This window comes from Dipodomys spectabilis, unplaced genomic scaffold, assembly GCF_019054845.1.
Source record: "Dipodomys spectabilis isolate Male_0828 unplaced genomic scaffold, ASM1905484v1 ptg000089l, whole genome shotgun sequence".
NCBI classification, from domain to species: domain Eukaryota; kingdom Metazoa; phylum Chordata; class Mammalia; order Rodentia; family Heteromyidae; genus Dipodomys; species Dipodomys spectabilis.
The window spans coordinates 1,863,476-1,879,587 of record NW_024870766.1 but is presented as its reverse complement, the minus strand read 5'-3'; the positions used below and the strand labels follow the sequence as shown (position 1 = coordinate 1,879,587).

Here is a 16,112-nt window from a genome sequence, read left to right as displayed (position 1 = left end):
TGGGGAAAACAGTTCCAAGTATAAAGGTAAAGACAAGATTTATACAATTTTCAAAGGGTAAGAATTTAGTATAAAATGTGTAAAGCTGGGAAGAAGTCTCTGAGGATTCTCTAAGGTCCCAATTTCTGTGGAGATGACAGAGTATAAGTATGCAGATCATAATACTGAAGGACATGTGAGCCCCATAACTTGAAAAGCGAACTATAGCAAAACAGTAAGAATGGATGTGCCAAGGTTGCTGAAGGCTTTTAGCTTGATCAAGCCACCAGTCAAAAAATGAAATAGATGTGATTCCTTTGAAGGGACTAAGGAGAATCCACTGGAAATAGCTAAGCAAAGTGTAGAGAATAGAACTATGAGGCTATAGGTTTAGATTTTGGGACAAGTTCGTCTAGGGATTTTAAAACAAATGTTTGATCTTTTCATGGGAAACTGCTGTTATGAAACACTATTTCTTACTGAAGATATTAACAATGATTGAGTTTGTTTCAAGACATCAGGGAAGGAGATATACTGGGAAACTTTGTTGCACTGTAATACTGATCTGGAGGTAAAAGATTTCAGCTGAAGAGTAATTTGGTACCAGCTATCAAAAGTTAGTGACCTCAACTTAAGGGATGTATGGAGAAAATTAAGTAAGCCAGGAATCACTCCTACAAGTACTCAGTAGATTTTATCAGAGAGTAAGGCCATTTTTTCATACAGTATTAATGTTCTTCTTATAAAATTACTTTAACATTATTATTTTTGAAAGACACTTTGGTTGCCCCACTGTTAATGAAACCAGGATACTATTTGGCTGATATTCATGACCACATGTAGCCAAAATTTTAGGGGGAAAGGAGGAAGAATGAAACTGACTAGTCAAGAAATATCAGGTAAAAGTTCATAATGATAACTTGATAACATTTTGAAAATAACTAATCATTGATTATAAAGTAAGGCTTTCTTACCTTAATAAAATGAATTATTTCAAGGGTCAATGGCAAATTTATAGATAGGAAATAAAATTTTAGAAAGTCAGTATCAAGTCATTTTTCAAGTAATTTCTTACTAGCAAAACATCAATTTGGTTGTGAACAAAAGTCATCCCAAATCACATAAAATATTTTATGATTTTTCTTCTAAGTTTTACATAAATTCTACCTTACAATATTGTTAGTTGCGCTTCTTAATGTTTTTAATACTATACATAAACTGTAATGGCCATATGGGACAATTTTGATAAGTGGTAAGTTGGTAATTGGATAAGGGGCAACATTGGTTAAATCAGGAATGATTTTTAGTTTTTAAAAAAGTACAAAACAGTATCAAAAGAAAATAATAGATTTAAAACACAGGATCATAAGTTTTAGAAGATTAGAAAACCAAAATTTTGTTTTTCAGATTTATTAAACACACATACATACACAACACATGCCTAAAGAATGAACGGAGTATTTGAAGCAGACATTTGACTCCCCAAAGGGAATTTACATATACAACCTAAACTCACCATCTTTCTTCCCAGCAGCCATTTTTCTGCTGATAATAAAACTGTTGGTCTGTTTGGTCTTCCAGTTAACTGTTCCATTTATGCCATCAGCACAGCTTAATAAAAATGCTTTTTAGAATAAAACAAATGCACAAAAAATAAAATTAATGTCAAATTCAAATGACTATCATAGATCATGTACTATTAACTGGGATCAGATCACTTCCAGCCAAACTGTTTAATTCTAGTCAACAAATGTTTGTTGCATATCACATAGACAAGACATTGTTCCTGGCCCCAAGGAGCTTACAATCTAGGAGAACTAGTAATTTAGGTACAGAGATTCATATTACTAAATACTATGAATACACACAGTGGTGAACAGTATAAGTGCAACAAGAACAGATCTTGGAGGAAGACAAGAAGGAGGATAAGTCTCTGGCTAAGAATGTTACGTTAAGTAAATTCACAGTTGACTTTGGAAGCATTACACTAGAAGCAACGACTAGGTTTCATAAATACTACATAGGGCCATTTGTGTAGAGGAGCAGAAAATTTGCGGGAACTAAAGAGGAAAAAGGTGGCACCAGTTACAAAGCACCAAGGAAATACACTGACAATACTTTTTTCACAATATACACTGACAGGTTAAGGGAGAATCAAAGATGGTTTTGAATTTTTGACATAGAACAAACAAAATACAATATATTATCCCAGAAGAGGGGTCAGCTTCAAGAGAAAGATATGAATTTAATTAGGGTTATGTTAAATTTAGGACACTAGCTAGGCATCCAGGTGAAACCATCTAAGAAAATGGGAACAGAGCTATGCTTCAAAAGAGAATACAACAGAGCCCTCATTGAAATTGTTGTGCCAAAGAAATGACTTCAAAAGCTGAACTCTCAGTGCAATTCCCTAGAGACACTATGTACCCAGCTAGTACAGCTGTGCCCTTCATGTACAAAGTAATCTCAAGTATATACACATTTATCTTGCAGATCCATTCATTCTGCTCCTCTTTATCCAAACTGTTAATCATACTTCTTACTCTCTGAGTTTCTTTCCTTACCTTTCAGATTGCATATTTCTGTGTAACATTTTTCTTACAACATTGGCTTTCCATCCTATTCTCCATCCCCCCAACTGTCCCAGTTAAATTTCTCCTGGCTCAGTATAGCCTCAAAATCTCCTAGGTCTTATCTCATAGATTTGTTCTAATTTCTAGACGTAAAATGTAGTAATAAAGAGTGCGTAAACAGCAGAAGGGACACGTAAATGCAGAAAGGCATCAATAAACATACTTGCACAGAAAAAGCCAAAAATTATTCAGCAAAGAAGCAAGAGGTAGTCAGAGAAGAGGACCACTGACTCCATAGTCACAAATGCCAGTGGAAGAGAGATGGCAAAGAGAGTGAGATCAACATCCTTACTTACTGCAAAATGATAAAAGGTGAAGGGAGCTTAGGGGGAAAAGTGCTGGATTTGGGAAGGAAAAAAAGGTACTGGTAGCTTGTTGAATATGGAGTTTCAATGAAGTGCTGACAGAAGCAAATTATAAAAAGTCACTATGTGGATGCTAATACTCGGAGCACAGGGATCAAATGATAGACTGAGGAGGAGCAAGGCAGAAATAAGAGTTTGTACAGCATAGGAAAACTTAGATTTTTGTACATAAATTCTAGAAAAGCTGTGTATAGAGAGAAAAGGATAAAAGATAAAGAAAAGGAGAATAACTAATGGAACACCACTCCCCCAAAAAAACAAAATGGGTTGTACCAAACATAAACACGACAAAAAAAAGGTTTCATGTGTTAGAAAGTAGAGACAAGTGAAGATAGAAACACTATTTAGTGGAACACAGTAAAGTTAATGTTAAAAGTGCTGCCTACTTTAATAAATCAGATTTATTTTCAAATTGAATTTTCAGTAGAACTATGAACTTTCACTAAATGAGAAATGTCAAGTTCTCTTCTAACGTGAAAAAATCAAATCCCAGGTTATTAAAAACAAACACAAACAAAGCATCAGGTGATTTATTTCACTGATAATGAGATGTAGAAATCAATGGTCCTAGCACCCCAACAAAAGACCTGTTTAATCGATACTCAGTTTTTAAACTGTGTAACCTTAAGTATAGTAGCTTTATCTATTAAATGCCCAATCATATGAATGAGTTGATTAATAAATGGTTGACTCATTTAATAGCTGAAAGTATTCAATGATTGAAATCTAATGAAAAATTGAGTAGCCATTTGCTAGTACTTTCAGCTAACACAAGATCAGAAATCTTATCTTCTAGGCTTCTCTTGAGTTTGGGGTTCCAAAAGTAACAAGTTGGTGATACAAAAATCACCTGTGTACTTCATAAAGACACATACTCACATGTACCCTCCAAAGGTAGATGATAAATGTGGACACATATTCATGGAGTCTAGATAGGTGAATTACACAATTTCATCAGGTGATTCTCACTCACAACTATGAATTCTAAAATATCTACACAACACAAAGCCATCAAATATTTTTCTGGTTCACTTACATGTAGCAAAGGTAAGGCTGACCTTAGGACTGACATTCCTATCCTCCCACCTTCAACTGCTCTACACAAACAGCCAACATGTGACGATGAGCAAATTGCTACCAGAGAGCAGGAAAGCCCAACCTAGGAGAGACAGGAGGGAGTGGCCAAATTCTTCCTGACAATTTTCCAAAAATCAAGATTTACAGGGATCAGACAAGTTACATTTAGATTTAACAGTTTCATATCATCACATCCTGAGCAAGGTGCTTTTATGCTATTGTCTAATTCAATCCTTACAAGACCAAACAAATCTATTGACATAATTGATGATTATAGAAGCCTAATCCTAAAGTGAAAAGAAGGAAGTCCTGCAGGCAAGCAGATATCCGTCCTGGGCTCTCCAGTTCTGTGGACTCGATAGAGAATCATCATAAAGATTGAATACATCATTGTTGTACTATCCTAGTTCTGTATAAGGACAGTCTAGTTGGCTTGTGCAGGATTTAAAACACACATCTGACGGATGTCTCAATTTTTTTTTAGAAAATAAGGCAGGGTAAAATAGTTTTAAAACATCTCAAGTAATAATAAATAACTTGCTTCAAGCACATTCATTTTTTTTGAAGTTCACATTGATTCATATAAAGCCTGACTGCCCACAGGAAGACTGAAATCCAATAAATCTAAATAAAAGGATAAGTTTTTATGGCTCTACTCACCAGGCAATGTTACTAAAGGCACAGCACAGTGTAATGGATAATGTGTCAACTTAACCATTCAAATCTTATACTGTGTGAGAAAAATTTCAATAATATGGAAATAATTATTTGTTTTTAATTGTGCCTAGGATCATGGATATACTTCACTAACTTTCTGTATAGAAATTATTGTAATTGGTACAGTGACAAATAGACAACGTTACTAAGAAAAAGTAGTAGTTGTTTTTTTTTTTCAATTAGGGAAGGATTAATGCACTTTTCCCTATAAGAATAAATTTCCTTACAGTGAAAGAATATGACTCAATTTTTAAAATATTTGTCCTGTGTATATCTTATCAGATTACACCTTATGCATAAGGAAATGTCAACCTGACCTGGTTCTTGGATTAAATCCAAAGAAAATGGAGCATCTTCAGAATCTTAAAAGGAAGAGAAAGAACCTTACTGAATTCACCAGTTTGTAATTATGCATGCTGCATTTATACTTGAGTGAGTTTTGCTCTAATTCAAAAACGCAAAAGCAAAAACAAATAAACAAACCACCATGTGTCCTGCATTTACACTGGTCTTACTAAGAAAACATTCACATGATTTACTGGGGTATCACTGTATACAATTTAACCAACTTTTCAATGCTTCCTCTCCAAAATAAGCAAAGCTTACTAAAAGAACGCTGAGGTGGCTGGCATGGCCTCAAGTTCCCTAGAAACCATACCATAGCTAAAGTTTGTCTTAAGCTTCTGTGATTCATTTCAAGTCTTGTGGCAGCATGACTACGTTTCATGTGGCTTGGGGCAAGCACTCTTAGAAGAGATATTAGTCTTTCATAAACCTGAATAATTTGCAGACCAGGGGAGGAGAGGGGTGCTTTTTAATAAAAGCAATTGAAGAGCTATGAATAGTGACTGATTGCTGATGAGCTAATCAGAATGTCAAGGGATAGAAATAATAAATAACTTGCTCAGACATCACTGTCCAAGTAAACAGCAGGACATGCCAAATGGAATTTAATCTGATTAACACACTCACCTTAGAACCAAACTGTCAAATCTTTCTCTGTCCACTGCCTTCATTTATCTCTTTTTATATTCTACTTTAAGAGAAACCAACAACTGACTTTGTTTTTAGAAGTTGGCTGCGCAGTTAGCATTTCCCAAATTCTCTTCCATTTCCTGTCATCCCCTACAAATGGCTGGATTGCTCCATGCCTTCTAGATTCTTTCCTTCCCTTCCTTTATGCAACTTTCCTTATTTTTTTAAAAAACTTTTCTCATGTTAACAATGTATTCATATTTTTCTCTCAAAAATTGTTACAAAAGTAATTGACCATTACTTCTTATCATTAGTCACCATGTTTTGAGTGCTAAGTGTTGCATATTATTGGTTTTATACGTATTAACAAATTTCATCCTTTTATTAACCATCTGAAGTAGGTATTGTTAGTTCCATTTTGCAATGAGGATAAGAAGTCTTAGGAAATTATATACCATGCCATGGACAATGTGTTTAGTTAGTAGCAGAGTTGGATTCTGAAGCCATTTTTGTGGCTGACTATATCATCTTCTCTATCTCTACTGGTAAATAGTTAAATAAAAAATGCAACTTGTAAACCATGTATTTTTTTGTAATTTGAGATACCATTATTATTATTATTATTATTATTATTATTAGAGTATCATCTTCATCTATTTCAGTCTGTGGTAAAAATATACTGTCCAACAGCTGACTTAGAAAAAGCAACCAACACGGCATCCTACTGCAGTGCAGTAGAAATTAACCAAATGCATGCAAAAACAAAACACAAGACAATTCACGGAGAAAAAAATGGTAAAACATTAGTAAAATCTATGGGGAAATAAAATTTTCCTGAGTACTGTCCACTACAAACTACTGACAGATACCATGAAAAATGTATTTCAAAAAGAAGTAACAAGAAGACTTCAAGAATGTAAGAAGAAACAGCTTCCAAAGAGTTAAAACAGAAAAGTCTAGCAGGGAAGAATATGTTTATTTAATAAAAATTCTGAGGACTTTATAATTTTTCTAGCAAAATAGAATTAAGGTGCATAAGACTTCCAAGTAAAGTAAAGTTGTAGAGAAAGCAGAGATTACTATCTGAAGGCAAAGTGTCTGAGTTTAAATTCCAATTTTTATCCTTTGGGCAAGTTAGTATACACTTCTGCCTCGATGTTCTCATCTGTAGGGAGACAGTAGTATTCACATCAGAGATAATATCTTGAAAACTTCTAGAAAACTGCTTAAGATATAGTGACATCCCTAAAGGATGGATCTATTATATTTAACAATTTGAAGAATTACTAATTTGAGGAAAAATTGGAATTTCTTTAAATATGACTTAAAAGAATAAATCTTCAAATAAAAATTTGAAGCTGGCATTACGTGTCACTCTTCATAATCATTACACATGAAAAATGGTAATATTTCTATGGCAAAATGAAACAAACATTGGAAGCTCCCTGGTAGCAGCATGAGGCTCCAACATACCAAACTCGATCATATCCACAGCCTGCAGAAGGACTGAGAAGACCACATCTTCTGCATTGAGACAACACACACTAGTTAGGAGCTACAATTCAACCTTTTTGAAGAAAGCCAGTTACTACTAGAACTCTGATATTCCCACTCTGTTAACTGCTCTTACACTCTTAGGTATTCATTCTGAAAAAAAATAATGCCACCAACGTAATAAAAATGCAGTGTGCACAACACTCAATTTTGCATTACAATAAAAAAAATGGAATGAAAAATTATATGCCCCATATAGGACATATTTATTTAACAGAACAGTTAATGGAGAAGGGATGGGAACTTATTTCTCTAGTTAGTCTTCAGTCCTTTGCTCAAGTAGCTGGGGAAGAAGTTTGAGTTTTTTTCCTCCCAGAAACGTAACTGTCTATCACAGAAATAAAAAAGAAGTACCAGTAGGATCTTTAATAAAAAGGACATATAATATATGCAGCAACCACCTATATCATTAAAATGTGATGGCATACTCACAAAATGTGGGGTCGTTTTACTGTTAATAAAATTAGTGAAAAGCAGAATAGAAAACAGTATGTATTCTTTGAAACCTAGCGTAATAGTGCAATCTAGTGGAAAAAAAATAAAAAGCAGTGTTCAGATGAGCTACTGAATTAAGGAAGTAGAACTGTTGGTAAAGGAAACATTTCTGTTCAAACTAAAATATAAAATAATACCTATATGACCTTTCCAATTGTAAAAAAGAACTAAAAATGAAATATTCTCTCATTAGATGTTTAAGCTATCATTAATTTTCTTTACCATAGAAACCATGCATTCTAGTTGTAATTTCCACAATATAATCTGGGAGGTATAAACTATGAAAGTGCTCTCTCACATCTGCATTGTCATGACACCAAAACCACTGCCCGTGGTTAATAATCTTTGCATCTTTCTATATTCTAGGCATATGCAACACATAATTGTTCACAGGCATACACACACCATGCTTTACATAACATGATTCACACTGTTTTCACTTAAAATATATCTTAAACCCGTTTAAGAGATTATTAGATTTTAAGATTGTATCGCTTTCTGTTGTCCATCTCAATCATAATTTATTTACTATCACCTTCAACTCAGCCTGACCAGACTAAGATTGGAGATTGTTTTCTTATAAAATCGGATCCTTTTTCAGCCTGTGAATAGCATTAAACTTATTTTCACGTAGATTAGAGATATCTAAAAATCACCCTTGACATCTCCCCCTAGTAAACTCAATGGCAAATAAAATCCAATATCTTCTGTTAATTTTACTCCTTAAAATGTTCCTCCTGACTTTATTTCTCTGTTACCCTCATAACCCACAATGTCACCATCTCTATCTTAGCTCAGAGTAGCCTTCAAACTGGTCAGCTGCAATTTCTTCAGACTCCATCCAACCTTTTCTACTCAAAGCAGCAAAAGTACTCTTTTTGAAATGCAAATCCAATCTTGAAGACTTCCCAGTGGTCTTAGCATAAAGATGGAACTAGTAAGGTGGCCTACGAGGTACTGCACGATTTGCTCCTTGACCTCTCTAACCCCATTTCACATTGTCTTCCTCTTTCTTTTTCTCCTCACTGGATTTCATCCTCACCGGATTTCTTCCAGCACTTTTTATTTTACATGCTCTACCTGCCCCAGAGCCCCTGCAGAGCAGTTCTTTTTGCCCCAATATACCTTCCCCCTTTACCTTACTAATATTTACATATCCTTCACATCTTAGTGCTTCCACAGAAAATCCTTCCTAAACTCCCAATTCCACTCTGGTAAAATCACACCACAAGTTCTAGTCATGTTTGTAGCACTCAGCATAGTTCTAAGAGTACATTTACATCTGTAATAGTTTGATTAATCTTCACAAAGATTAGTCTGGAAAATATTATTTGATATTGTCAATATCACTCCTGTAAAAAGTTCTGTGAAGACGGGAACCATATATCCCCTAGCATCTAACACAGGATCTCAAAAACAATATCTCCAAAAAGACATAAATAAAATGAAATGATTCATAAAGATGACTGATATTTTTCCAGTTTTTCATTATTGCTATCAATACTACAATAAACATCCTTAACTATATCTTTGAACACTGTCATTAGTTTATCTATAAACTAGATTTCCAGAAGGAAAATGACTAGGCACAAAATAATATGCCTTTCAAATTTGATAAGACACGTAGCAACCTTTTCTCTGCAGTCCCCGTCTCTGATTAGAATCAGCTCTGCAGCTACAGAAAATAAAAGATGTCAAAGGTACTATGTTGATTAACTGTTGCATAGGGAAGAAAATCCGGTATCATTTTACCACATAGTGAGAAATATTCACTAATTTGTTAAGGAGGAAAAACATGCATCTTTGGGGATATTTTTTTCTTTTCTTTTACATCCAGAGCTAAAGGATCAACTATATGCTTCTATGACTTATCCTAAAGAAACAGAGAACTGAAAATTTTAATTTTCACTACTATAGGAAAAGTGACTAAAATCTCTTCTTTCAGTGTGCCAGTGAATCCCCAAGTCTCTATAATAATCAAAGTGGTGATCAAATGAATGAGTGAAAAGCTAAAGAATGGGCAGGAATTTACACCAACGTTGCTGCCTAACTCCTAAACATTTTTTTTTTAAATGAGCGGGTTCCATTTGTCAGAAAAGAAAGTCTGTCTTTCTGTCTTTCTATGTCATAGCAGATGCTGTGGCGATTCCCGTGGCACAGGCTGGCCAAGGATCTGTTCTAAAGATCTGATTAGTCTAAGGTAATTAGATAGAAAGTGAGATGTGCTAAAGACGAGTGATTTTTAAATAATAAAATGCATGTGAATCATTATTGTATAAACAATGTTACAATTCTTAGAGGAGGATACAAAAAAAATTAGAATGTTATCAGAATGACCCAAGAGGGAGAAAACACACACACACACACACACACTTCGGCTTTTACTAACACATTAATGTAGTTGTGACTATAACAATAATCATGCCAGCAACAAATATTTTGAAGTGACTATATATCTCTCAATAACTTCCTTATATTTTAAAACGTAAAAGATAGGGGATTATTACACAGGAGAACATTAAAGCAATGATAAGTAGCCACATGCCCATCAGGTACGTGTTGACAAGCCAGAACCTCACTTTTGAGTATTTCTCCCTGGGAAATATGAACTCAGCCCAAGAATGCCTGTGGCATCTCCAACAACTGAACAAATGGGAAGCCAGCCATGCTAGTTGCCGTGTGTATTTATTACAACCTCACATAAGTGCCTGGCACTTTTACAGAAAGGTCAAATAAAAACATGAGAAAGTTCTTCTAATTAAAAATTCACTTCACAGAGTCAGAGGAAGAATAACTCAAATTCTGACCCCACAACTGGAATGAAGGAGAAGGTCACTTCACAGAGTCAGAGACAGAATAACTCAAATTCTAACTCAACAATTGGAATGAATGAGAAAGTTCTGGATGTACGGCAGGAGTAAACGCAGCAGGAAAATAGTTGGTTTGAAAAGATGACAGAATTGTGAATTGTTTCTCCCTTCCTCATACTTCTCATCTAAGTCCCCCTAGTGTGCAAGGCTCTGGGGCATAAAACGCAGTCCGATGTGCTGCACAGAAAGGGGTCCATCCTTTGCAGATTCATTTTTTAATTACTTCAAAAAATTATCTTTAAGTAGATGTGCAAAGGAGTTATCATTCAACAAATCAGTTTATGAATGCAGTGCATTTGATCTATGTCACCCCTTTGCGCAAACATGTTTTCAAAGTTAGCTATGACAATCAAAATAACAATCAGGAGTCAGATGGAGAGACAAGAAGAAAAAATGCTGCTTTAAGTCATGTTTGAGACATTAAGAAAATGTCCCTGAGGCAGTCAGAAACCAGGCTCCTCTGTAAGTTAAGGGAGCACTGGGGTAGAAGCTACTTTTAATAAGAAGGTTGTTTTTTGCTATTAAAAAGAAATTGTAATTCTATTACAAGGAGACCTTCTATCAATCACAGAGAAGCAGATTAATGAAAGGAGAACTAACACCCCCCACTCCCCCTTCAATCATTTTCCTCTTGGGAAGAGGCAGTCAAGCATACTGAGCTGTCCCTGTCCAGCGGCAAGCATCTAGCCTGCCCAGTAATTCTATGCACCCCAGAATCCCGCCAGCCACTTTGTCTAAGAAGCCAGATCCCACAGAGAGCAAGAAACACCAGAAATAGTGACTCTGGGAAGCAAGTTAAGATCAGGACGCTTTACAGGGGGAAGGAGGGTCTGGGGTCTCAGAATGTATCATTTTCTTCTCAGATTTCCGTATTTGAAATGGAATGGGGGAAAAAAGAGCATGTGTTAATTTATCCTATTATGGCTATTTTCTATTTGTAAGAGATCAACTTACAACACATAGGATCGGAGTTTTCAGTTTATCAGGAAAAGAAGAGAAATGTTTCTACCATAAATATCTATGTTGGCCACATGAAATGTTGTTTGTGGAGTTCAAATTAAATATCATGAATAATTCTATAATTTTAAAACAACAGAACAAGTAGATTTTCTTGTTGACTTGCACTAACTGTTAGGAAGGTCTTAAGTGGCAATCTGTCTGTACCTTCTACCCACTGATGCAGGCTCTGCTTTTCAAAGCAAAAGAAGGGAGTTTATGTCTCCTTCTCTGCTCAAGTTGAACACATCCAGACCCTTGGAGGATTCCTCCTATGACAGAATTGCCAGACCCCTCACTGTCCCCACAGACTGTTCTGGAAGTTGTCTAATTTGTCAATGTCTTTCTTTAAATGTGACAGCCAGAAATGGACACACAATTCTACAGATGTGGTTGATTAGAGCAAGGGACAATTAATTGTTGTGACATAAAGACATTATACTATTATCTGAGTCTAACTCTGATTTGAATTTTTTTTCCAGGCACATCATGCTGTGGGTTCATTATTAACTATCTTTTTCCTAAAGAACTGTCAGTATACAAAGGCATCTCTTTTCCTGCACCACTTGTATTATTAATCATTTGCTTTTCACTCTCATCATAGCATTGCACTCTACTTAAAATGGTGTTTAACTGTAAATTCTGTTATCTGTTTATAACAGCCATCCTTTTCTCAGTCATCCATGAATTTTTAAAAGCAAGCTTCTAAGATCTTTGTCCAAATCATCCCCACAAATGTTAAACAAGGAAAGATCCTGGGCAAAGGTTTGTGACCCTACCAGAGTTACCCCCTGACTCAAACCCAGTAGCCTACACATCTAGCCAGTGCTGGTTCCAGCCTGCCTTCCTCCTAACCATTCTGCTAGTTCATATATACCATTTCTCATGTAAGAGCAGCTTGAAGCCCTGATAATGTCTCCCCTAAAAGCAAGATTGGCTTATCCTTCAAAACAAAGTGCAAAAGATCTACACTATTAAAATTATGATTCTATCCAAAGATGCACACGCACAGAGCAGGGTGAAATATGGAAGGAAGGTGCATCCCTGAAAATGTGTGTTCTAATGTCCAGTTGTACAGACTACAGGTGTTTGTTGTCTAAATTCAATATGGTCTTTAATATAGTTTACCTTGTTTAAAAAATTTAAAAATGAGAAATTATGAAGAGAGTTTTGGGTTTGGAAGAAATCCATATGAAATAGCTTTAAGAGGACTGAAAGCCCATCTGCTCCACCAACCTGAAAACTCTAAGCAGAAAAAGTCTGTGGAAATGACTTGTTGATCTCCAGAAGCACTGGCTGCTTCTTCCTTCTCTACCTCTCTCGCTCCCTTTTTTAAGTTTGCATTGCTATTTTAGATTTAATATTTCTTCACATTAGGTAGCTAGCAAACTAGAGAACTGGATTCTAAAGTTTAGCAAAAGTCTAGATGGTACTTGTGTCTACCTGTCTGCCTGTCTGTCTCTGTTGGAAAGGTCAGGAAAGCATGGAAGGAAAAAAATCTTTCTGTCAAGCTGTGGACCTAAAGACAGTAAAGTGTAAAGGTTCCTTCTTAGTCCAGAAATCGCAAAAGGACACATAAACCATATCATCTATTTACCTAGAATCATTTTTACACTGCGAGAAGGCAACAAGACAAATGATAAAAGTGTGCACGTGGACATTTAGAATAGAGAATAAGGCAGGGTGAATTTTAAGAAAAGGGATCACATAGAGTAAGTGTGGACAACTATTTTTTTTAAAAAAAAGAAACAAAGTGTTCAATTATTTTTGGAGAAAATGCAATCTGAAATGCTGAATCCATCAAGGTCACAGCCAGAATATTTAACTTGAGATTTTTTTTTTTTAACAAGATAGTATTTCTTCACCACTTCAGTATTTTGTTTACAGGATGATTGTCATCAATGGAAAACCGACGTTAGAAACAGGGCACAGTTATCTCTTTGAGGTTATCTCTAACTATTTTTTATGGTGTTTTCCTGATGATTTTCAAAGTCTGTGAGACAAGTGAAAATTCCACTTGGCTTAGATACACAATTTTCTCACCATGCCAAAAGTCATGTTCAATAAGTAAGGTAAATCAACAACTGTTAGATTTATGGCAGAGTTATAAATATGGATAAAATGAACAATAAAATTCCAGTTACTATCTGACAATTGAAAACTCTACTTTGTTTAGAAATTATTTTCCCCTGCCACATTAGAAATTAAGTCAAATACAGGTGGTATGTCAGCACTACAGCAAACTATCCTTTAAAAATGAATAAAATGTCCAGTTGTGATTTGCCATGAGAAAATCCTATTCTGTTTGGAAATACAATTTTCCTACCTCTCTAAAATATAAACTAAATGCATGAAATAAATCAATTTCTTCATAAATATATGGCAAATTGTCATTACAAAAGGTTAAATGTCCAAACAGATAGACTATTAATATTTGAAAATGAAAATTCCACTTTGTATTCAAATACAATTTTCCCACTATATTGGAAGTTAAACACAGGTGATAAAGCAAGAGCTTGTTAGAGCCAGAATACATTGTCTGAGCACAAAGCCCAGCTATCATTTGGTAAATTAAATAATGCATACTAGCACTTATTTTGCTTTATATTTAACCTTCTATAAACGGGGAAGAAAACAGTCAACATCGGGAACAAACATTTGAGAAAAACCTAGAATTCACTTAGACACTATATGTCAAATCAGTAGTTAGGGTTCCTATCTACTAATAGTTGTTTGGTTTTCAAGTTGTTTTTGTTGTTTTAGTGAACACACAAAAAAATCTGAAGTGTCTCTTAATATCTGTTAATTTTTTATTGTTTCAGAGAGCAAAAAGGGTTATCTACACTAGTTCTCTATTGATATTGTTTTTTCCCTTTTAAACATCATTTTCTAAGTAAAGTTTTTTTTTCATATGTAGAGGAATAATCTTAAAATACCAAGGAACTATACACCAAAGTGATAACTAAGTATATATGTTATAATTGTGAGAGGAAATTCTAGTTTTCTTCTAAATATTTATGTGCTGAGGTTGTTCATTTAATTTTTTAAGCAAAAAAATTAATTTATTTCCAAAGAAAACTGAAATTTTGAAACGTAAAGGCTAATTGGAAAGAAAACAAGTGGGCTACATTTTTAGTTTTTAAAGGTATATCCCAATAAAATATATTTTTTAGCTATCTACATAAACATAGACCAAGTCTGACATACCAGACTATAATTTGACCGGCATCTTTGCAGCGTGAAAAGATTACAGGTGATCTTGATTTTCTTTACAGTTTGCTGCGGTTCTCTGGAGTTTTAGACAATGGCTTTTATTGTGTTAAAATAGTAATGAAGTCTTGCTTATTGTATTTTTGTTTTTACAAAAAAATTTGTTGAAATTATTAAATCGGTTCAAAGTTTGAAAATCTTAGGTGGCGGTTTGTTAAACTTGAATCTCCCAAACTTGTCATGCACAAAAAGTAAAATTCTCATCTACTCTCAAGGGTAAGATAATCTACAGAAACGCTACTAAAACTAATGCTCAGATTTAGTCTTCAGAGAGAAATGTGTTTCATCTGTGCTTTGGAAATCAAATTCAGTTGTAGACAATTTGATTTCCCATTGTAACTTCCATTTCTTTTCACTAAGATTTGCAACAGATTGTCTCCGTTGTCTTAGCGCCTAAGACTCTGAGAAGATTATATGGAAATACTCATGAAGGTTTTATTTGGCATCCTTCCTCATCAATACCTTAGCGTCGTGTAATTTTCCCTACCGTAAATCACATATACACAGATACAAAACTATTCTTTGGCATTCACGCAAATGTCTGGGGTCGTATTTCGGCCACCGCTTCAAAGGATGCATTTGCGGCTGCCGTGACTAAACGCATTCTCTGACCCCACAACATTTAGGAGAACGTATTGTGGACGGGAGCGAGCCCAGGTCTCTGCTCAAATCCGGTAACCACCGGTGAAGGGAGCCTCTAAAGCCCGCCAAAGAACCCGGGAAGCACCCACAGCTGTTTCCAATTGTTTTAGCGTTCTCCACATAGTGCCCTGGTGGGAGCCAGCCAGGCCTTTACAGCATCTCTGGCCCCCAACCCGGGCTGACCCTGACCTGAGCGCCCCGTGTTGGCTCTTGGCATTTCAAGACCCCGTTTTCCTGCTCGGTAAAACCTAAGAAAAACGGGATTTCGGACACCCGAGAAAATGCGCTTAGAAAGAAGTGAGGGCGGGGTTGGGGGGAACTGGTCTTTTAAATGTGACATTTTAAGGTTTCCCTTCCACCAAATGCAAGAAAAGGAGAAAAAAGACGCATTGTGTAGATCGGGATGACGCTTGACACCCATTTCCTTTGGCCAAGGAATCAAAATCGCGGGGCAACCCCCACCCCCCAAAATGGAGCAATGACCCCCAAATCTTTGCTGCGGGGATCGGGAGCGGTCCAGTACTGGGGGTGGGGGTGGG

At 35.5% G+C, this 16,112-nt stretch overlaps 1 protein-coding gene across 5 annotated transcripts in view; it reads right to left on the bottom strand.

Moving 5' to 3' along the window:
• The window catches only part of Sgce (sarcoglycan epsilon), a 76,119-nt gene that overhangs the window by 59,497 nt on the left and 510 nt on the right, over positions 1-16,112 (bottom strand). For 3 of the 5 annotated variants that reach the window (XM_042684734.1, XM_042684735.1, XM_042684736.1), the window contains exon 2: positions 1,496-1,603. The exons of the other annotated variants lie outside the window; for them this stretch is intronic. In XM_042684734.1, the coding sequence (XP_042540668.1) occupies positions 1,496-1,603 (108 nt within the window). The remainder of the gene's footprint in view (positions 1-1,495; positions 1,604-16,112) is intronic. 5 annotated transcript variants of the gene reach the window in all.